Source organism: Phocoena phocoena, chromosome 7 (genome assembly GCF_963924675.1).
Source record: "Phocoena phocoena chromosome 7, mPhoPho1.1, whole genome shotgun sequence".
NCBI classification, from domain to species: Eukaryota; Metazoa; Chordata; class Mammalia; order Artiodactyla; family Phocoenidae; genus Phocoena; species Phocoena phocoena.
The window spans coordinates 54,389,861-54,407,830 of record NC_089225.1 but is presented as its reverse complement, the minus strand read 5'-3'; the positions used below and the strand labels follow the sequence as shown (position 1 = coordinate 54,407,830).

General features: G+C 37.3%; 1 protein-coding gene across 3 annotated transcripts in view; it reads right to left on the bottom strand.

Annotated features, from left to right (window-relative positions):
- Positions 1-9,439: 9,439 nt before the first annotated feature.
- The window catches only part of DYNC1I2 (dynein cytoplasmic 1 intermediate chain 2), a 50,752-nt gene continuing 42,221 nt past the window's right edge, over positions 9,440-17,970 (bottom strand). For 2 of the 3 annotated variants that reach the window (XM_065880570.1, XM_065880571.1), the window contains 3 exons: positions 13,604-13,744; positions 11,630-11,755; positions 9,440-10,080 (listed from right to left, as the gene is read on the bottom strand). In XM_065880570.1, coding sequence (XP_065736642.1) covers positions 9,967-10,080; positions 11,630-11,755; positions 13,604-13,744 — 381 coding nt within the window. In that variant the 3' untranslated portion in view covers positions 9,440-9,966. The remainder of the gene's footprint in view (positions 10,081-11,629; positions 11,756-13,603; positions 13,745-17,970) is intronic. The other variant, XM_065880569.1, reaches the window with a different exon arrangement.

Here is a 17,970-nt window from a genome sequence, read left to right as displayed (position 1 = left end):
TCAGTTGCATTTATATATACCAGTAAGAAAACAACTGAAAAGAAATAAAATTATCCCATTTACAATAGCATCAAAAACAATAAAACATTTAGGAATAAATTTAACAAAGGAAGTGAAAGATCTGTACAATGAAAACCACAGGACTTTGATGAAATTGAAAAAGTCACAAACAAATAGAAAGATATTCTGTGCTCACAAATTGGAAGAATTAATACTGTTAAAATGTCCATATTACCCAAACCCATCTATAGATTCAATGCAATCCCTATCAAAATTCCCATGGCATTTTTCACAGAAATAGAAGAAACAATCCTAATGTTCATATGGGATCAAAAAAGACCCTAAAGAGCCAAAGCAATCCTGAGAAAGAAAAAAGCCAGAGGCATTACACTTCCTGATTTCAAACTATACTACAAAGCTATAGTAATTAAAACAGTATGGTACTGGCATAAAAACAGACACATAGACCAACGGAAAAGAATAGAGAGCCCAGAAATAACCCCCTGCATAAACAGTCACCTAATATTTGACAAGGGAGCCAAGGACACTGAGGGGGGAAAGAACAGTTTCTGCAACAAATGGTGTTGGGAAAATTGGATAACCACATGCAGAAAAATGAAATTGGACCCCTATCTTACACCACTCACAAAAATTAACTCAAAATAGATTAAAGACTTAAAAAGAAGACCTGACACCATAAAACTCCTAGAAGAAAACATACAGAAGAAGCTCCTTGATAATGATCTGTGCAATATTTTGGACATGACACCAAAAGCACAAGCAACAAAAGAAAAATCAACAAGTGGGACTATATCAAACTAAAAAGTTTCTGCACAGCAAAATATCAAAAAAAAAAAAAAGGCAACATATGGAATGGGAGACAGTGTTTGCAAACCATATATCAAATAAGAGATTAATATCCAAAATATGTAAAGAAATCATACAACTTAATAACAAAAACTCAAATAATCTGACTAAAAAATGGATGTAGGAACCAAATACACACTTTTCCAAAGAAGATATCCAGATGGACAACAGGCACATGGCAGGGTGCTCAACATCACTAATCATCAGGGAAATGCAAATCAAAACCTCATACCTGTTAGAACGGGTGTCATCAAGAAGACAAAAGAGGGACTTCCCTGGTGGCACAGTGGTTAGGAGTCTGCCTGCCAATGCAGGGGACATGAGTTTAAGCCCTGGTCCAGGAAGATCCCACATGCCACGGAGCAACTAAGCCCGTGCGCCACAACTACTGAGCCTGCACTCCAGAGCCCGCAAGCCACAACTACCGAAGCCCGCATGCCACAACTACTGAAGCCCACGTGCCTAGAGCCCGTGCTCTGCAACAAGAGAAGCCACCGCAATGAGAAGTCCGCGCACTGTAACGAAGAGTAGCCCCTGCTCACCACAACTAGAAAAAGCCAGCATGCAGCAACGAAGACCCAACGCAGCCAAAAATAAATAAATAAATTTATGGGAAAAAAAAGACAAAAGTGTTGTAAGCATGTGAGGGTGAGGGAACCCTTGTACACTGTTGGTGGGAACATAAATTGGTACAGCTACTATAGAAAACACTACAACAATTCCTCAGAAAGTTAAAAATAGAACTACCATACGACCCAGCAATTCCACCTCTGGGTATATATCCAGAGAAATGAAAACAGGACATTGAAGAGATATATACACTCCTATGTTTATTGCTGCATTATTCACAATAGCCAAGAGATGGAAACAACCTAAATGTCCATCAACAGATGAATGGATAACATATATATTATCTTATATATATATATAGTTTATATATCTATAGCTTTATACACACACACACACAATGGAGTATTATTCAGCCATGAGAAAGGAGGAAATCCTGCCATTTGTGACAACATGTAGCTAATGCTACACCTGTATCATGCTACACCTATTTATGTATTGCAATATATAAACATATCAAATCAACACATTGTACACCTTAAACTTACACAATTTATATGTTAATTATACCTCAATAAAAATAAATTTTTAAAAACCTACTCTGTTGACTTTAGGAAAACGCCCAGCACTGCCTTTAGCTGCCTCATTTGAGAGGGCCTCTTAAATCAAGAATTCTACGTCTAGGCCCTCCTGTAGCTGTGTCCCCATCTGCAGGGCCAATAGGATATGACCATATGGAGCCCATTTCGTTCCATTCAAGGTCATGTTCAAGGCACCCGGGACTCAAATTTCCTGCCTAGACAGGTCAGCTTCCATGGCCTGCATGAGCCTCTTCAGTCAGGCCCATTTTCCCAAAATCGCACCCTAATATCTAACGGTGGCCAAGAGGTGGCCATTTGCAGAGGGATAGAACTTAGGCATGTAGGCTGAAGAATCTACAAATGTTCCTTAGTGGCTCGTAAGAGATGGAGCAGTGGAAGAGGAGAGGAATGGGCTGTGGGCTGGCTGTCTCCTGGCTGCTACCTTCTGACATGGAATTCTGAGAAGTCTGAAAATTCTGAAAGCCAAGCTGTCTATGCATGTTGTTGTGAACATAATTTAATATCTTGTTAGCTTGATTTTATTACATAAAAATATTTTCACCTATTGCCTCAGGCCCTGAAAATGTTAGGGGAGGACCTAGGAAGGAGAAAGGTAGTGATTGCTAAGTGGATTTCAGGCAGAGTCCTTGTTAATAGAGATGCCACAAGGAAGTCCTGATCAGTTGTAGGTTAAGTCACTTACAGCTACCACCATCTTCTTTAGCCAGTGGACACTTACATTCCATATCTAATCTATTTCTTCCTGAAGTTTGAGTCAACCAGGACAACAGAAAGTTCTAGGATCACTTTGTAGGTTCCTAGAAGCCAGAAGACTAATCCTAATTCCTCTGTTTCTTACAGAGTTACAACATCTTATGGTCTTCTAAGCCTGTGGCACTGTATGTAGGCTTATCTGAGTAAAAAACTGACTTGTTGACTAAGATCATAAAGGCAGTGTAGTACAGTGTTTAAGAACACAACTGTATCATCAGACTGCTTAGGTGCAGTTCCTAGATTGTGAGTCAATTAATGTCCCTAAGCACAGTGCCAATATGCTGGACCTGGTTTGCACCAGCTCAGTGACAGCCCATTATATGTTTATCCTTCCAACTCCATGTTCAGTGACATCACATTGGTAGTCTGCTATTGGCCATGATGGAAGCATTTACACCACAGAAATTGGGTTCAAATTAGTTTCTGTTTTTTAACTTAGTAATCACAATAGTTCCCACATTATAGGGGAGCTAGGATGAGAACGTGTGTGTGTGAGTGTGTGTGTATGTATATGTGTGTGTGTATAACCATGTAGCAAATGCTCAGTAAGTGCTACCAGTTATTAATACATGGTCAGAATGTACTAAGGCCAGAGTTTATAAGGCAGAGGAAACAAACTCTGGAAACAAGAGACATACACTTCCATTACGTATAAAGTGTTGGTATAAGACCTTTGAGTACATCTTTCCAATCCTATTCCTTTGAAACTTATTTCATACTGGTTTTGTGGTCTTTCTCAGTAGAGGAAGCAGAAGAAAAAAAAAAAAAAGCTAAGATAAGATTAGACAGGAATCCTAACTGGTCAAGCCTTTTGTGGTAAAGCATAAGTGTCAGCAGAGATCTCTGAATTTGTAAAAGCTTGTTTTTAACCTCTAACAGCCAAGAGATAGAGCCTATAAACTTGTAGGAGCTACTGAAGAGCAGCAGTAAGTGAACCTGTTGAAAGTTCTCATCACCTCTCATTACAGCAATGCCTCAGAGTTGTACAGTGCTTCATTTTCACACACATTCTGGGTTATTTCCATAACAGCCCTGTGAAGTGGCAGATGTGGAAATAAGTTTACAGAGAGGAAGCCAATTGCTCAAAGGTATGGTTAACTGAGTTTCAACACAAGTTGACTCTAAGTCTAAGATACTTTGAACTAGAAATACAACCTCAGCACCCCCATGTTTTGAAGGGGTTCATCTACAAACCAAACATTAGGATTTAGTAGTCAGTTGTTTCCTCCCAGTTGACATAATTCCAACTAAAGCACAATATCTTGATATTCAATTAGCCTTTTAGGGCTTTTGATCTATGTGGATGTATTATTCTAGTTATTCTCATGTAACACTGATATGATAGCAGCATCCACTTTACAACAGTTGATGAAGGCCTAGAGAAATGAAGGACTTGCCTAAAATAAGGAGCAGGAAAACCCAAGGGTAACCTTCTACTAATCACACTGTACTCCTTATCTGATTTTCAGCACAAAATACAAAAGTCCTTTTTCTCACCTGATACAAATTCTCCTTAAGCTCCTGAGTTTCCGAAGGGCTAAGGCCATTTCTTTTGCCTTGGAAGATGAAGGGTCCTCCAAATCCATCTAATGACCCTCAATGTACTGACAAATTCAGGAGTGTATCAAACATTACTAGAAATGAGGCCCATTAAGAAGGGCCTAGCTGGGACTTCCCTAGTGGCACAGTGGTTAAGAATCCACGTGCCAATGTAAGGGACACGGGTTCGATCCCTGGTCCGGGAAGATCCCACATGCCGTGGAACTAAGCCCGTGCACCACAACTACTGAGCCCGCACTCTAGATCCCGAGCCACAACTACTGAAGCCTGCGCACCTAGAGCCTATGCTCCGCAACAAGAGAAGTCCCCACAATAAGAAGCCCATGCACCGCAACGAAGAGTAGCTCCTGCTCGGCGCAGCTAGAGAAAGCCCGTGCACAGCAACAGGCCCGACACAGCCAAAAATAAATAAATATAAATAAATTTATTAAAGAAAAAAAAGAAGGGCCTAGTCATTTTACCAAGTTTCTTGCTCAATTAGTATTCATTAACAAGTCAGGTTTTGACTTATTTCTGGAAATCATATTTTGGATACAATGGGACAGCAGAGATCTACTAATCTAGATATGAGTTAGATAAAAGCTATTCCTGCAGACCTAATTTTAGGGCTTCCTCTACGCCTGGCAACCAAACACAGATCCTCAAGGACCGAAGCTCCTCTTTCTAGTGACCATCTTCCTAAAATGAGCCTGTCTTATTTCCAAGGGGACTGACCCTAGGGAAGACGGATGGGTACTTCATAAGTTGTAACAGTTGAGTAACTACTGTTCCCCAGATTTTCGTGGAAGTGACTAATTCCAGTTCTACTACTATGTAGCTGGATCAAGTTTGTTTTCTCATTGATTTGAAAAAGGGGTTCCACCTCCCCTTTTCTAAGGCTCCAGATATGTTAGTTATGTAACTAACATAAGAGCAAGAGCTGAGTATCAGCTGGAAACTGAGTGGGTCATTTTTTTCTACTAGCATAATTTGTAATTCTACCGTAGAGTGCAGTAAGAGAAAGTACTCCTAGGAAAAGTATTATTAAGGACAATTAATATTTCTCCCTCGGTTCACTTCTACTCCTAAACATCTGAGAGTTCAAGTTGTGACGTGATTTCTTAAAATTAAAAAAACTTTTTCTTGAACACCGAGCCACCTAATCCTTAGATCAGCTCTTGTTACAATGCACAGATGGCTACATAAAATGGTCTCTCTCCATTCTTATATTCTTAAAAAAAAAAAAAAAATCCCTTATTTGTTTGGTACTTCATAATATACAAGTCTTCACATATATCTCATGTAACCTTCACAGAAAGCAAATATTTTCATCACGTAACATGAGAATACTGATCCTTGTCCCAGGTGATATTACTGGTAATGGGGAGTTTCAGAAATAGAACTTGGGACCTTTGAGCCCAGTATTCTTTTTTTCCATATACCAAGCCACCCTTAAGTATAAAAGATTTTGATCCAAAGCATTTCTATTTGTTCAGAAAAGAATTTTTTTTTTAATCTACTACAAAAATTCACAAAAGATAAAATTACTCGCCATCAAAGCCTTACTGGTGGTACACTGATTTCCGGAGTCACAGAGTCGGGTCTCAGCATGTTCAGCACCACGTGGGTGTGTTCCACACCTACACAATCACTGCCCCACAGCTTTCCAACCAAATCAAGTGCATTACAAGAGAGGCAGGATAATACATTACCACAGACCTGAATAAATGACCTCACAAAGTGAAACAGACTTTTCTGAAAGCTTACCTGAGTGCAAGCTGATTCCATCCTCTGACTGGGAACTGGTAATGGAATATTAAGAAGCCAAAACTGAGATTCCTGCTATGAAACTAACAACACAAAATACTGTAATTTTAGAAAAGTTTGTAAAAGATTGCTGATTGGCTATGTTCAAACTATCAGTGGCTGGAAGCTACATACTGAAAACTTAAATACCAGAAATCCATTTGAACTTTAAGAAGCTTGGGGACAGTGAACATGGCAGGCAGAAAGAGAATCTGTACATCTAAATTCCAAGAAAAGGTCTGAGAGCACTGTCCTATTGAGAAAAGCATTACAATGTGATGACTATTCAAAGTCTTCCAGTTGGCATTCTGGTTAGGATTGTAGGATCTTTCTCTAAAACATGTTTCTTATAAGTGAAAAGGATTTAAAAATTATAATATATTAAGTGCAAGCAAATTATTACCTTCTTAGGGCATTAAAATCAATTAGTTAAAAGAATGTTAATTGTAATCCTCTACTTCAAAAGAAATAATGAACATGGCCGTTCTTTTCTTCTTGCCTTTAGGGTAACTTTCCTATTCTTTGGTAGCACTAGAGGCCCCCAGAACCTGTAAACCAGATCTCTAAGTAAATAATTTCCTAGCATTTTTTAATGAATCAAAAATAAGATTCCCACTGGGACTTCCCTGGCGGTCCAGTGGTTATGACTCCGTACCTCCAATGCACGGGGCATGGGTTCGATCCCTGGTCGGGGAACTAAGATCCCAAATGCCTCGTAACCAAAAAAAAAACAAAGAGAGAGATTCCCAGGTATTTTTCCCAAACTTGTAAGGTCCCTAGTTGCCTAGCAATCAGCAAATTAATAGCAGGAAAGCAAGAACTCATTTCTTGCCTCTATCGTGGGGCGGGGTGTGTGTGGGGGGAATCTCAATGGGAATCCCATCACTAAACCATCAAATGAGGCAAAGCCGATGGCTTTTTACCTAGACTTATGCCCAAGATTCAGGCATAATACCACCACCTCGGGCAGTATGTCATGTTTGAAACAACTTGGTTCTCACAGCCACTGAGCAGCTGGAGCTATAATCAGAGCTCCATTCTCTCCAATGTACTTAATTGTACACCGTTTTCTAATTATAAAATATCACAATGCCAATGTTAAAATACCAGGATTGTGGGAAAGACATTTAAAAAGCATTGCCCGACAAAATGGAAAGATGAAAAATTGTACACTTCACAGATTTTCATTCACTCATTCAAGCACCTTCCTTTCCATATGGTTCAAGTGGTAGAGGTTACAGTCTATCAGTACTAGCACAGAACAGAATGAATCAACGCTCTTACAATATTGAAAGACAAGGACCATCCCTAACACTACTTTCCTTTAGTTCCTCCTCCTAAATTTTAAGTCATCCATTCCTTCAATATGCATTATCTCAGCATCACTGCAACAATATTTTATATCTAGAGATTTTCTAAACTTTGTAGGAAACTGGATCAATAAACCAGAAGATGGCTTCTACCAATGAATTTTAATTTTTTTGGCTTAAATAACCAAACAATGGTTATTTCTGAGGTTTACTGCAAGTTAATTATTGTCTGCAAAACTAAGTATTCTTCCTCTACACAAACGAGGGTAACCAATAATCTTTAACTTCTCATTCAAAAAGAAAACAATAAACACAAAACAAGAAATTAGCTAGAAAGCTATGGCTTGTTTCCCACTCAGAAAAAAACTATAACCGGTAACAAATAAGGTACAATTTCTGTAAGTGGATATTTTTTTTAATTATAAGGTTTTCATTCTAAAAGAGTGAAGAGCTGCAACACTTTTCTAGTCAGCTTAATCTGTCAGAAGATTTCATATCAATATTGACAGCCTCAGTACTTTCTTTTTTGCTATTACATAGTCAACTTTTAAAAGGCAATTCCTCACATTAAATTCATGTGTTCTTAAAAATGTAGACTAAAGTTAAATGGGCAAAGATAAAGGTCCACACTGCATTTTTGGGGAGGGGAGGGCAAGTTGTTTCCAAAAAGCAAAAACTCTTTGGTGAGAAGTATTTTACAAACACCAATTTTATTCTTTCACAATTGGATACATCAACTTGAATCCCATGAGCAGCTGGATTTGCCACATCTCGTGATTTCCAACCTTAATCATAATTATGTTTTCTCTTTTTCTAGTCATTTATATAAATGGTGGGCAAGAATGCAATAACTATTTTAATGATTACATGAATTCTATACTAAGACAGTGTGACCCTGCTAAATTGAACTTTTGACTCACAGACATTACCACCATGAGATAACTTATTTATTTGCCTGCTGATATTAAAAAAAATCTTTGGTATATAATAGGCAATTATGAGGTGTCAACTTATGAAAACTGAATATATAAAAATAGAGAACTGCCTGAAGTAATTACAATCAATAATTTTAGAGCTGGAAGGAAATTTAGAAATCATCTAATCCTAACTTAATTCCTAGATAATAAAGAAGTCAGATGGAAAGACTTGGTTGGCTAAAATCACACTTCCCATGAGTGCCAGAGCTAGAATTAGAATTTGGGTCTAATATTCCAGGTCAATTATTCCTCACACTATACAATACTCATAGTTAAGAATAAATTACTTAAAAATTCACTTCCCAACAGATCTTTGTTAGTTTAAGAAAATCAAACCAAACAAAAATGTTCAAAATCTGGCATCTACTCTTCCTTCCTAGTTCATGTTGTTGAATAAATGACAGTTAAATTTTGGAACGACAAAAGGTCAGGATCAAGGAAATGGACAATTTAAAGTGGATAAACTCAGTATCTGAGCATAAATCCTTTTCTCTAGTCCTGAAACATGTTGACTGCAATACAAATTCTTAGATATCTGCCACTTACCTTTCAGGCTTATAGATAGGGTTGTAGTAACAGATCTCAAGATGTGGAGTTGATTCAATGACAAAATTCATTTGAGCACTTTCCTTCATGGCTACTGCAACCACAAAATCAATTTCTCTCAAAGGAGGTTTCAGTCTTAGAGGGCTCACATATAATCTCAATCAGTGAAAATAATAGGCAGCTTTCTGTTTATCCTTTAAATTATCTTAGATGGAAAGAAAAAAGGGATTAAAACAAAAATTAACCTAGGAAAAATTTTGTCACTGACATCGATTATCTAGACATCAGCTCATAATGCACTGGGAGATCTACAGTATACTATATGGTATATTTAAGGCACAAAGCTTTATGAGGTTTGAGGTGGCTGCTTACAACAGGAGCTTAAAGAAAGAGATAAAAAAAAGATACTTTATAAAAGCAGCAGAATTTAATAAAATTTTAATTGCAAGGAGTAAATCAAAATGAAAATTTGAAAAGTTAAAGCATATTTGTGTTTATTTATAGATTGTTATCACATGAATTATAAAGAAAAAAAAGAATATCAGAATGGAACTGTATAGATGCATTCATGCTATGGCTAAGAATAAACAATGTTCCTACATATTATGGTTAGTGAGAACATTATCAGTATAACAGGGAATTGTGATTATTTAAAAATATGTAGAACTTACTTAATCTGTGCTTTAGAAATAACTGTATATAGTGTTATAAGCTGAAAAGACTTCAAAAGAATACCAAATATACACTTGTGTATAAGAATTCAGAAAAGGGTGCATTCTGTAAAGTCAATCAGCTGCATTAAAAATGACACAAATCCAAAACAAGATGCATGTTATATAAAAAAGGACTTTGTAAGATTTGCTTGCTGCATTAAATCCACAGTTTAATCCACGAAATTTCCTTTTAATTATCATTTAGACTGAAGCATGCAAATAGTTCTAGGATCTACTTAAGAGTCTTCCCCAAATCCACTACGGCTACATATTCCCTTTTCAGGAGCTAAGCAGGTATTCGGGCAGCTGCTTCCTCCTCTGCATCCGCTCGGTTTGCGTTAATTTCTGCAAGTGTTCGGCCAAACCGTGCCCATTCATCATTTCGGGGGACAGCAATCTGCTGTTAAAAGAAATACAATGTTTTATGTACACTGAAATAAAAGATCATCTGACCTACTATTATTCAGTGTTTTCAAATACTTTTCCGATTAAAAAGTAATAATTGACCTGAATGGCCTTTCCATAATTACAGAGACTATACCAGTGATTTATAACATTTCAAAACAAAAGATAGTGTTTGGAAAGTGTGTTGTGACAGCCTCAGAAATGATTTTGCTATTATCATCATCCGTGCAAGAGAGAAGGACAACAATGCTCTGTAAATATAACTCCTATGCACTATCTCATGGATTTTGCTGGTGGGCAGGAAGTCCTGAAAGATTTTTACTTCTTGCACCATTCCTAGTATAAAATAATTTGTGAAGCATGGTTCATAAGATCTGGTTTCTTGTAAGTGTTTATTTTTGTTTGGAACCTAAGATAACCTTTCCTGATATCTTAATCCATCTTCATCAAAAGGTATGCTACTTCTTACCACTTTAGTGATGTACCAATAGCAAAAGGGGAAAGGAGGCTTGTGATGCTTTTGCCTCACTAAAGCAGTCCAATAACCAAAAATTTTCGACAGCTGTCATTATAATATTTGAGGAATCTGGCATGCCACATTAGGGCACAAAACATTCAGTGTGGCAAATGGATGTGCCTGCTTCTAAATCTACCGTATGACTTGAGACTAGATTGGACAGTGATAACCAATATGGTAGCTACCAGACAAATGTGACTATTTACATTTAAATTACTTAAAATTAAATAAAATAAAAAATTCAGTTCTTCAGTTGTTCTAGCCACATTTTAAGTGTCAATAGCCAAATGTGGCCAGTGGCTACCACGGTGGATAGTGCAGATACAGAGTAGTTCCATCTGTGCAGACAGTTCAACTGGCTGTTCTAAATGATTCACTCTACCTCCCTCCAGATCTAATTGCTAGAGGCTGTGGGGTTTCCAGAGAGAATGGGGAATCATAAGGCATAGCAAAAGAAAGAGTGAATAAGGTGCTAGCCAGGACTAAAACATGAGGAAATCACTCCTGAGCATCGTGTACAGTCAGCCCAAACAGTAAAGATGAGAGAGCTACAAGTCATCCTGTCGGGTTCAATAATAATGGCTTTGCAACAAGGCTCAAGGAGTCAAGATTGACATTTCACATAGTCATCAGATAACTCTTAAAAGATACTACTTTTGATTTCCACTACCTGGCCCAAAGAAATCTATGAATACAGAAAAATAAAATCTTATCTCAATAACAATTCTGTAAAGCCCCAAAACCCAACTATAACTCTGAATTTCTTCTGCCTGAAGAATTTCTAATTTCCAGCAACGCATGCTTGAAGTACTTCCAACATATGATACTACCCTCCAAATCTGCTGCATGGGGACACAGGACATTCAGTTTAGAAAGAAAATTAATTTCAAGAGTTGCTTCTATAGTGAAAAGTAAGTTTTATCAATTCATGAACTTCAAAGACTAGTTTTAGCCACAAAGATACTGCCACCGCAATGCTGTGAAAGCTAAATAGATGTGTCAAAATTACAGGCAGTGAGCCTCATACCTCTCCCACATCATATATAACAATCTGTCCTTCAGAATCACCCACGGCAATCTCTCTTCCAGAATGGGTCCATCTTACACGATTAAGAGCAGGATTACCCTCCACAGAAATGCTGGCAGTTGGCACCTAAAGTCATTTAAAATATAGTGCAGTGTTAAAAGTTTCATCAGGATTTCTATAAACATGTAAAACTAATTCTTCTTTCTTCCAATCTGGCTACATTTTTAAAAACAAAGATGAAAATAAAGAATTTTCCCGACTCTCTTCCTGTTCAGTGATACATTCTGAAGGGCATTATAGTCAATCCTTGAAAATGGTTTGGGAAAATAACTTAAGTCCTTATATAAGAAATTTTCACATGACTGGATACATCATTTTGAAAGATCTTCTCTTTAATAAAGGATTCTTTGTTGTTTTAACTTCTTTAAGAAGTCAAGCCATTTGAAAACAGATGGCCAAAACCTCACTTAAAGAAACATCTCAAAAGCCCTCATAAACAGATTATGGTTCAATTTTAGAGGCCAGGAATTACTTTTGTAGCTTGCATCTCTGTTAGCTAAAACCTGTGATTTGATCCACAGTTGCCAGAAACAGTTCATACTAAAGATGCAGTAGGGGTCTTCCAAAGTCCCTGTTCCCATGAACTGTCTGGAGCAGGGCAGGATGATGTCACCAACACAGTGGCACCATCCCCTGGAATCTGACTGTACCCTCTGCTGTGCTAAGGAAAAAGAAATTATTTGCCACGCATGGAGCAAACCTTCAATGTTTGACTCAGAACAGTATCACAATAATTTTTAAATTTTTGAAATCTGATTAAAAATAATCCTACTATTTGACACAAGTCATCCTCAAATGATTAATTTAAACTTCTAGAGTGCCAAAATTGTTCTAAGAGAAAAATTATAACTTAGATATTTTCTATGTGTTAGCAAATTACAGAAAAGATCCAAATTTTACTGTGACCACAAATGTCTAACACCAAAATCCAAATTAAGAAAAAAAATTGGTCTCATTCGAAGTAACTAGAAATGTATAATCAAGTCCAGTCATCTAGCCAGTCAATACCTTTCCCTAGCAGTATCTTAATGTTCCTCTTCAAACTACTATAGCACGAGTTAGCACAGTGTTAAAATTCTTACATTTCCAGTATATAATTTCCTTGTCCTGTATAACCAACTAATTTACTTCAAGGGATTTTGGACACTTGCCACTAGAAATATGAAGAGATGTGGGAAAGAGTGGGCTGTGGGGGAAGGCACCAAGAGACTTTCTCCTCAAAAACTTTTATTGGCAGAACTGCTAACATTACTTCTTACCACCACAAGCAATACAGAACTCTAAGAACATTTCAAGCCTCTCCACATTGGTAAAAATAAACCTGGTTAAACATAAATAATAGCTGCAGTTAAATTTCATTCCTAATAACTCATTTTAGTATAGCAGTTAGGAAATTTGATGATTTCTGTATTAATTTTATAGTAACAGTAACACTGTTTTCAGTGTTTCATGGAACAAGTCATCAAAATATGTTTTGCTTCATTCAAATAAGTCAGCCTAAGACTAATATTTATGGATAATACACAATTCTATCAAGGCTAAGAGAAAATTTAGAAATTCAGAATTAAGGCTAACATATGTCAACAATCTGAAACTATCTGCTTTCTAGCCTATGAATCAAAAATATCCCAGTTGCCTTATGAATGAGACTTTGTCAGGACATTAGAGACAGGATAGTGCTTTTTAGAAGTAAAAGGAAATGCCCCAGTCCTCTTGGCAACAATATTTCTCCCTTCAGTTCTGCACAGCACGGTGTTTATTATTTAGGGTACAAAGCTTATTTGGTTTCTTTGTGATGAAGCTACAATCACAGAGTCCTTTTACATTTCTTGGGATAAAAGGAATTTCACAAATTATTCAATAAATCTCCAATTTTCTATTTTTCAGTGCAATTTTTGTTATTTTCCTGCTCACCTCTGTGTCATTATTGAGATTCCACAAATCCAGCCTACCCATGCCATCCACACAGGCAAACAGGGCTGGGTGGGTGGGTGACCACATAACATCATAAACATAGTCTGAATTATCTTCAAATGAGTACAAAGGCTTGTTATTCTGAAAGGGAAAAGTTGATTTTTAGCACAGTCAAAATATGACATACATTCAACAGGTATGATAACATTTTATGATACTTAACTCAGCCTAGAAAAAGTTCCTATAATTTGTTTCACTAAAGAATTACCTGGAGTTATGAACTAAGAATCAATGACTGGGGTTCCCTGGTGGCGCAGTGGTTAAAAATCTGCCTGCTAATGCAGGGGACACGGGTTCAATCATTGGCCCGGGAAGATCCCACATGCTGCGAAGCAGCTAAGCCCATGTGCCACAACTACTGAGCCTGTGCTCTAGAGCCTGCGAGCCACAACCACTGAAGCCCATGCGCCTAGAGCCCATGCTCTGTAACAAGAGAAGCCACCGCAATGAGAAGCCCGCGCACCGCAACGAAGAGCCCCTGCCGCTCACTGCAACTAGAGAAAGCCTGCGCGCAGCGACAAAGACCCAACACAGCCAAAAATAAATAAATTAAATAAATTAATTAAAAAACAAAATCAATGACTGGATTGCATTTTCTGTTTAACTTGTAGACACCATACTGTTTAAAAAAAGGAAGAGAATGTGCTTTAAAAACATTTCAATGAGAGGATTCTGGAAAGATGGGAGCAATGGCAGTGTACTTTTTCAATCTCCTCTAAATCTCCCCATAAACCCGGACAAAGCAATGAGGATAGCAAAACCAAAGATTCACAGACAACACCTACAACAAAATCAGGAGACAAAGTTCCAAATGTAAGCAGGTGGAAACAAACCTTGGACTACTATGAGATCTGCACAGTACATCTGTGCGGGAAGAAGTATGGGAAGGCACGAGGGCTTCTGACAGCTGGAGAATAGAACAGGAGAGCCTCACAGTCCACAGCGGGTGCTCACTGGACAGTGTGGGGGTCACTCTGAGAGCAGGAGCAGAGACTGGGAGGGAGTTCAACAGAATTCGATTTATAAATAATTGCAGGCAGACTCCAGTGTGGTATAAGTAAGGTCTAATGATGCAGTCTGAGCCTGATAAACTTGCAAAATTAACAAATCAAAGCTCCCTTTTCAAGACAGTCTCACCAAAAAGAAACTGCCGGGAATGGAATCCAAGTTGTGGAATACAGCACAATAGGGACAAAGCAAAGAGAAGGTTCAGATAAAGGTGGTGGAGAGGAACGGAAAAAGGTACATTTCAGAAAGTACAAGATGGAGGGATATATACCCACTTTGCAAAAAACCCAGAAGAGCTTTAACCTAGACTATGAAACCAGAAAAGCTAACCTTGCCATTCCCTTCCTCTTAAATGTAGAGAAAAACTCATTTCACTACTAGACAATAACCAACAAAAAAAGGATCTCACTCAAATCTTACACAAAGTTATTGTGGCAGATCTTTAATAAATGTGTCATGACAACTAATGGGAAAAGAATAGCCTTTCAACAAATGATGCTGGGACAACTGGATATGCACATGCAAAAGAACAAACTTGGACCCCTCCTTCCTCACATCATATACAGAAATTAACTCAAATATATCTTAGATCTAAATATAAGAGGTAAAACTATAAAACTTATGAGAAAGCATAGGCGTAAATCATTGTGACTTTGGACTTGACAATGATTTCTTAGATAACAAAAGCACAAATGACAAGAAAAAGGATAAATTGGGCTAAATCAAAATTAAATACCATTATGCTTCAAATAATACCCTCAAGAAAGTGAAAAGACAACCTGTACAATAGGCAAAAATATTTGGAAATAATATACCTGATAAGTGGGACTTGTATCTAGAACTCTTACAACATTTTAATAAAAAGGCAAATAACCCAATTAAAACTTGGGCAAAGTTTTAATAGATATTCCTCCAAAGAAGATCTACAAATACAAATAAGCACTTGAAAAGATGCCCAACATCATTCTCCATCAGGGGAATGCAAATCAAAACCACAATGGGATATCATTTCATACCACAAGGATGGCTCTAATAAAACCCAAAAACCACTGAATTGTACACTATAAAATGGTGACTCTTATGGTATATGAACTGTACCTCAATAACACTGTTATTTTAAAAAAGAAAGAAGAGATAAAGTGAATTTTTAAAAAAACTGATAGACAAAGAAGATTAACAAAGATATACTTATAATGGCAGGCCCTAAAAAAACCTAAAGCAATACTATAGAATACAAAAATCTTAATTTAACAGAACTCTCCTAAAAGAAAAGACAGCTTGAAACTTCATATTAAAGAAAATCCTGTGTATGTAGGACATTCAACCCTTAAAAAAAAAAGATTTGATCATGCAGATTTTTAAAGACCAAGTCTTGAGTAAAGAAAAAAAAAAAATCAGATTGTCATTATACTTTTTTTTTTTTTTGCGGTACGCGGGCTTCTCACTGTTGTGGCCTCTCCCGTTGCGGAGCACAGGCTCCGGACGCGCAGGCTCAGCGGCCATGGCTCACGGGCCCAGCCGCTCCGCGGCATGGGGGATCCTCCCAGACCGGGGCACGAACCCGTGTCCCCTGCATCGGCAGGCGGACTCTCAACCACTGCGCCACCAGGGAAGCCCCGTCATCATACTTTTTGACAATGCTTTTTGCCAGAAAACAATAGAGTAACATATTTAAGGTAATCAAAAAAAAATGTAAACTGTGGATTTTACATACAGCCAAACTGACCTTCATAAACAGATAGGCTCTTCAGAATATGGGAATAATGCACCCACAAGCACCTCCTGAGGAATCTACTGCAGAATAAGCTTCAAGCGACCAAAAAGAATGAAGAGATGTCAACATAAGGACTGGAGGACACCAAGTGATTCATGAGGGTAAGCTTCTCTTTACAGAATTATAAACATCTACAACTATACATGACAATATGAACAGTACCATAAGAATGCAAAACCCAGACTGTGAGAAACTAATAGGACAACCAACCTGGTTTCTTCAATAACAGCAGTAGCAAGAAAACAAGACAGGGTAGGAAACCCTACTTTAAGAGAGCGGCTCAAAAGATATGTCAATCGCAAATAAACGAACCTCATTTGGATCCTGCTTCAAACAAGTAAACAGTAAAAAAAGTTTTTTAATGGAACGCTGGCTATTTGATGAAATTAAGGAATCACTATTCATTTTTGGGGGGTGTGACAATGATATGGTAGTATTACAGGTTTTTTTTTAAATGACTATTTTTTAGAGATACATACTGCTTATTTATAGATTAAGTGATATGTCTGCATTTAAAATAATCCAGGACTGGGGAGGGAATATAAGCGGGAATAGATCAAACAAGATTGGTCACGTGTTGATAATTTTAGAAGCTAGGTAATGAGTACAATGGTTTTGTTATACTCCTCTTTCTGCTTTTGAATCTACCAGGAATTTTCTATGATAAAAAGTTTAAAATTATAAATTTAAAATTTTCACAGTAACTGTCAACTGCATGATTATCTTAATAGCCAAAAATGTCTGTTTGTAATTAAGAAAACAAAAATTTTAACAAAACTTATAAGTAAGCTAAAAACAGAAACTAAGAGGTTTTTTCCTTCTTAAGATCATTATTTTCCTATAACTCTCCTTGGCAACAATGCCAAGTGAAGTCTCCCTCTGAGGTAGTTTTCAGCTTGGGATGACATCACGATCATCTGCCAAGTTTTTAAAAACTCCAGGTGCAGGGCCCCACCCTCAATGTACTTCATCAGTCTTTTTGGTGTTGCTCCACTAGAGATTCTGATGCACAACAACGATTAAGAAACACTGCGCTAAGACCTGTAAATCCTGAGGCAATTGTATACTTCTTCAAGAAAATCCCAATTTTAGGCAATTTTATGGTCTCTCATCGAAGACTTAGAAGTTGTTCACAGTCATGTGCACATGCTCGACTCTGTAAGAATCTGTATTGGTCTACAAGATTTTTTATATTAATGTTTTATTTTTAAAGAAGGGGTTATCAGAAAAATGGGCAGACTTAAACAGGCACTTCAAGAAATGGCCAATAAACACATGGAAAGGAGCTTAAGATAACCTCTTTAGTCTCAAGGTAATACAAATGAAAACCAAACTGCAATACAACTATACCCATCAGAGTAATTAAAATGAAAAAAAATGGCAGAAAATACCAAGTGTCAGTAAGGTTGTATAGCAAGGAAAACTTTCATATGCCACTGGTGAATTATAAACTGGTAAAACTATTTTAGAAATTTGCTTGGCAGTATCAACTAAAGCAGAGTGCATGCGTACCTTATGGCCAAGT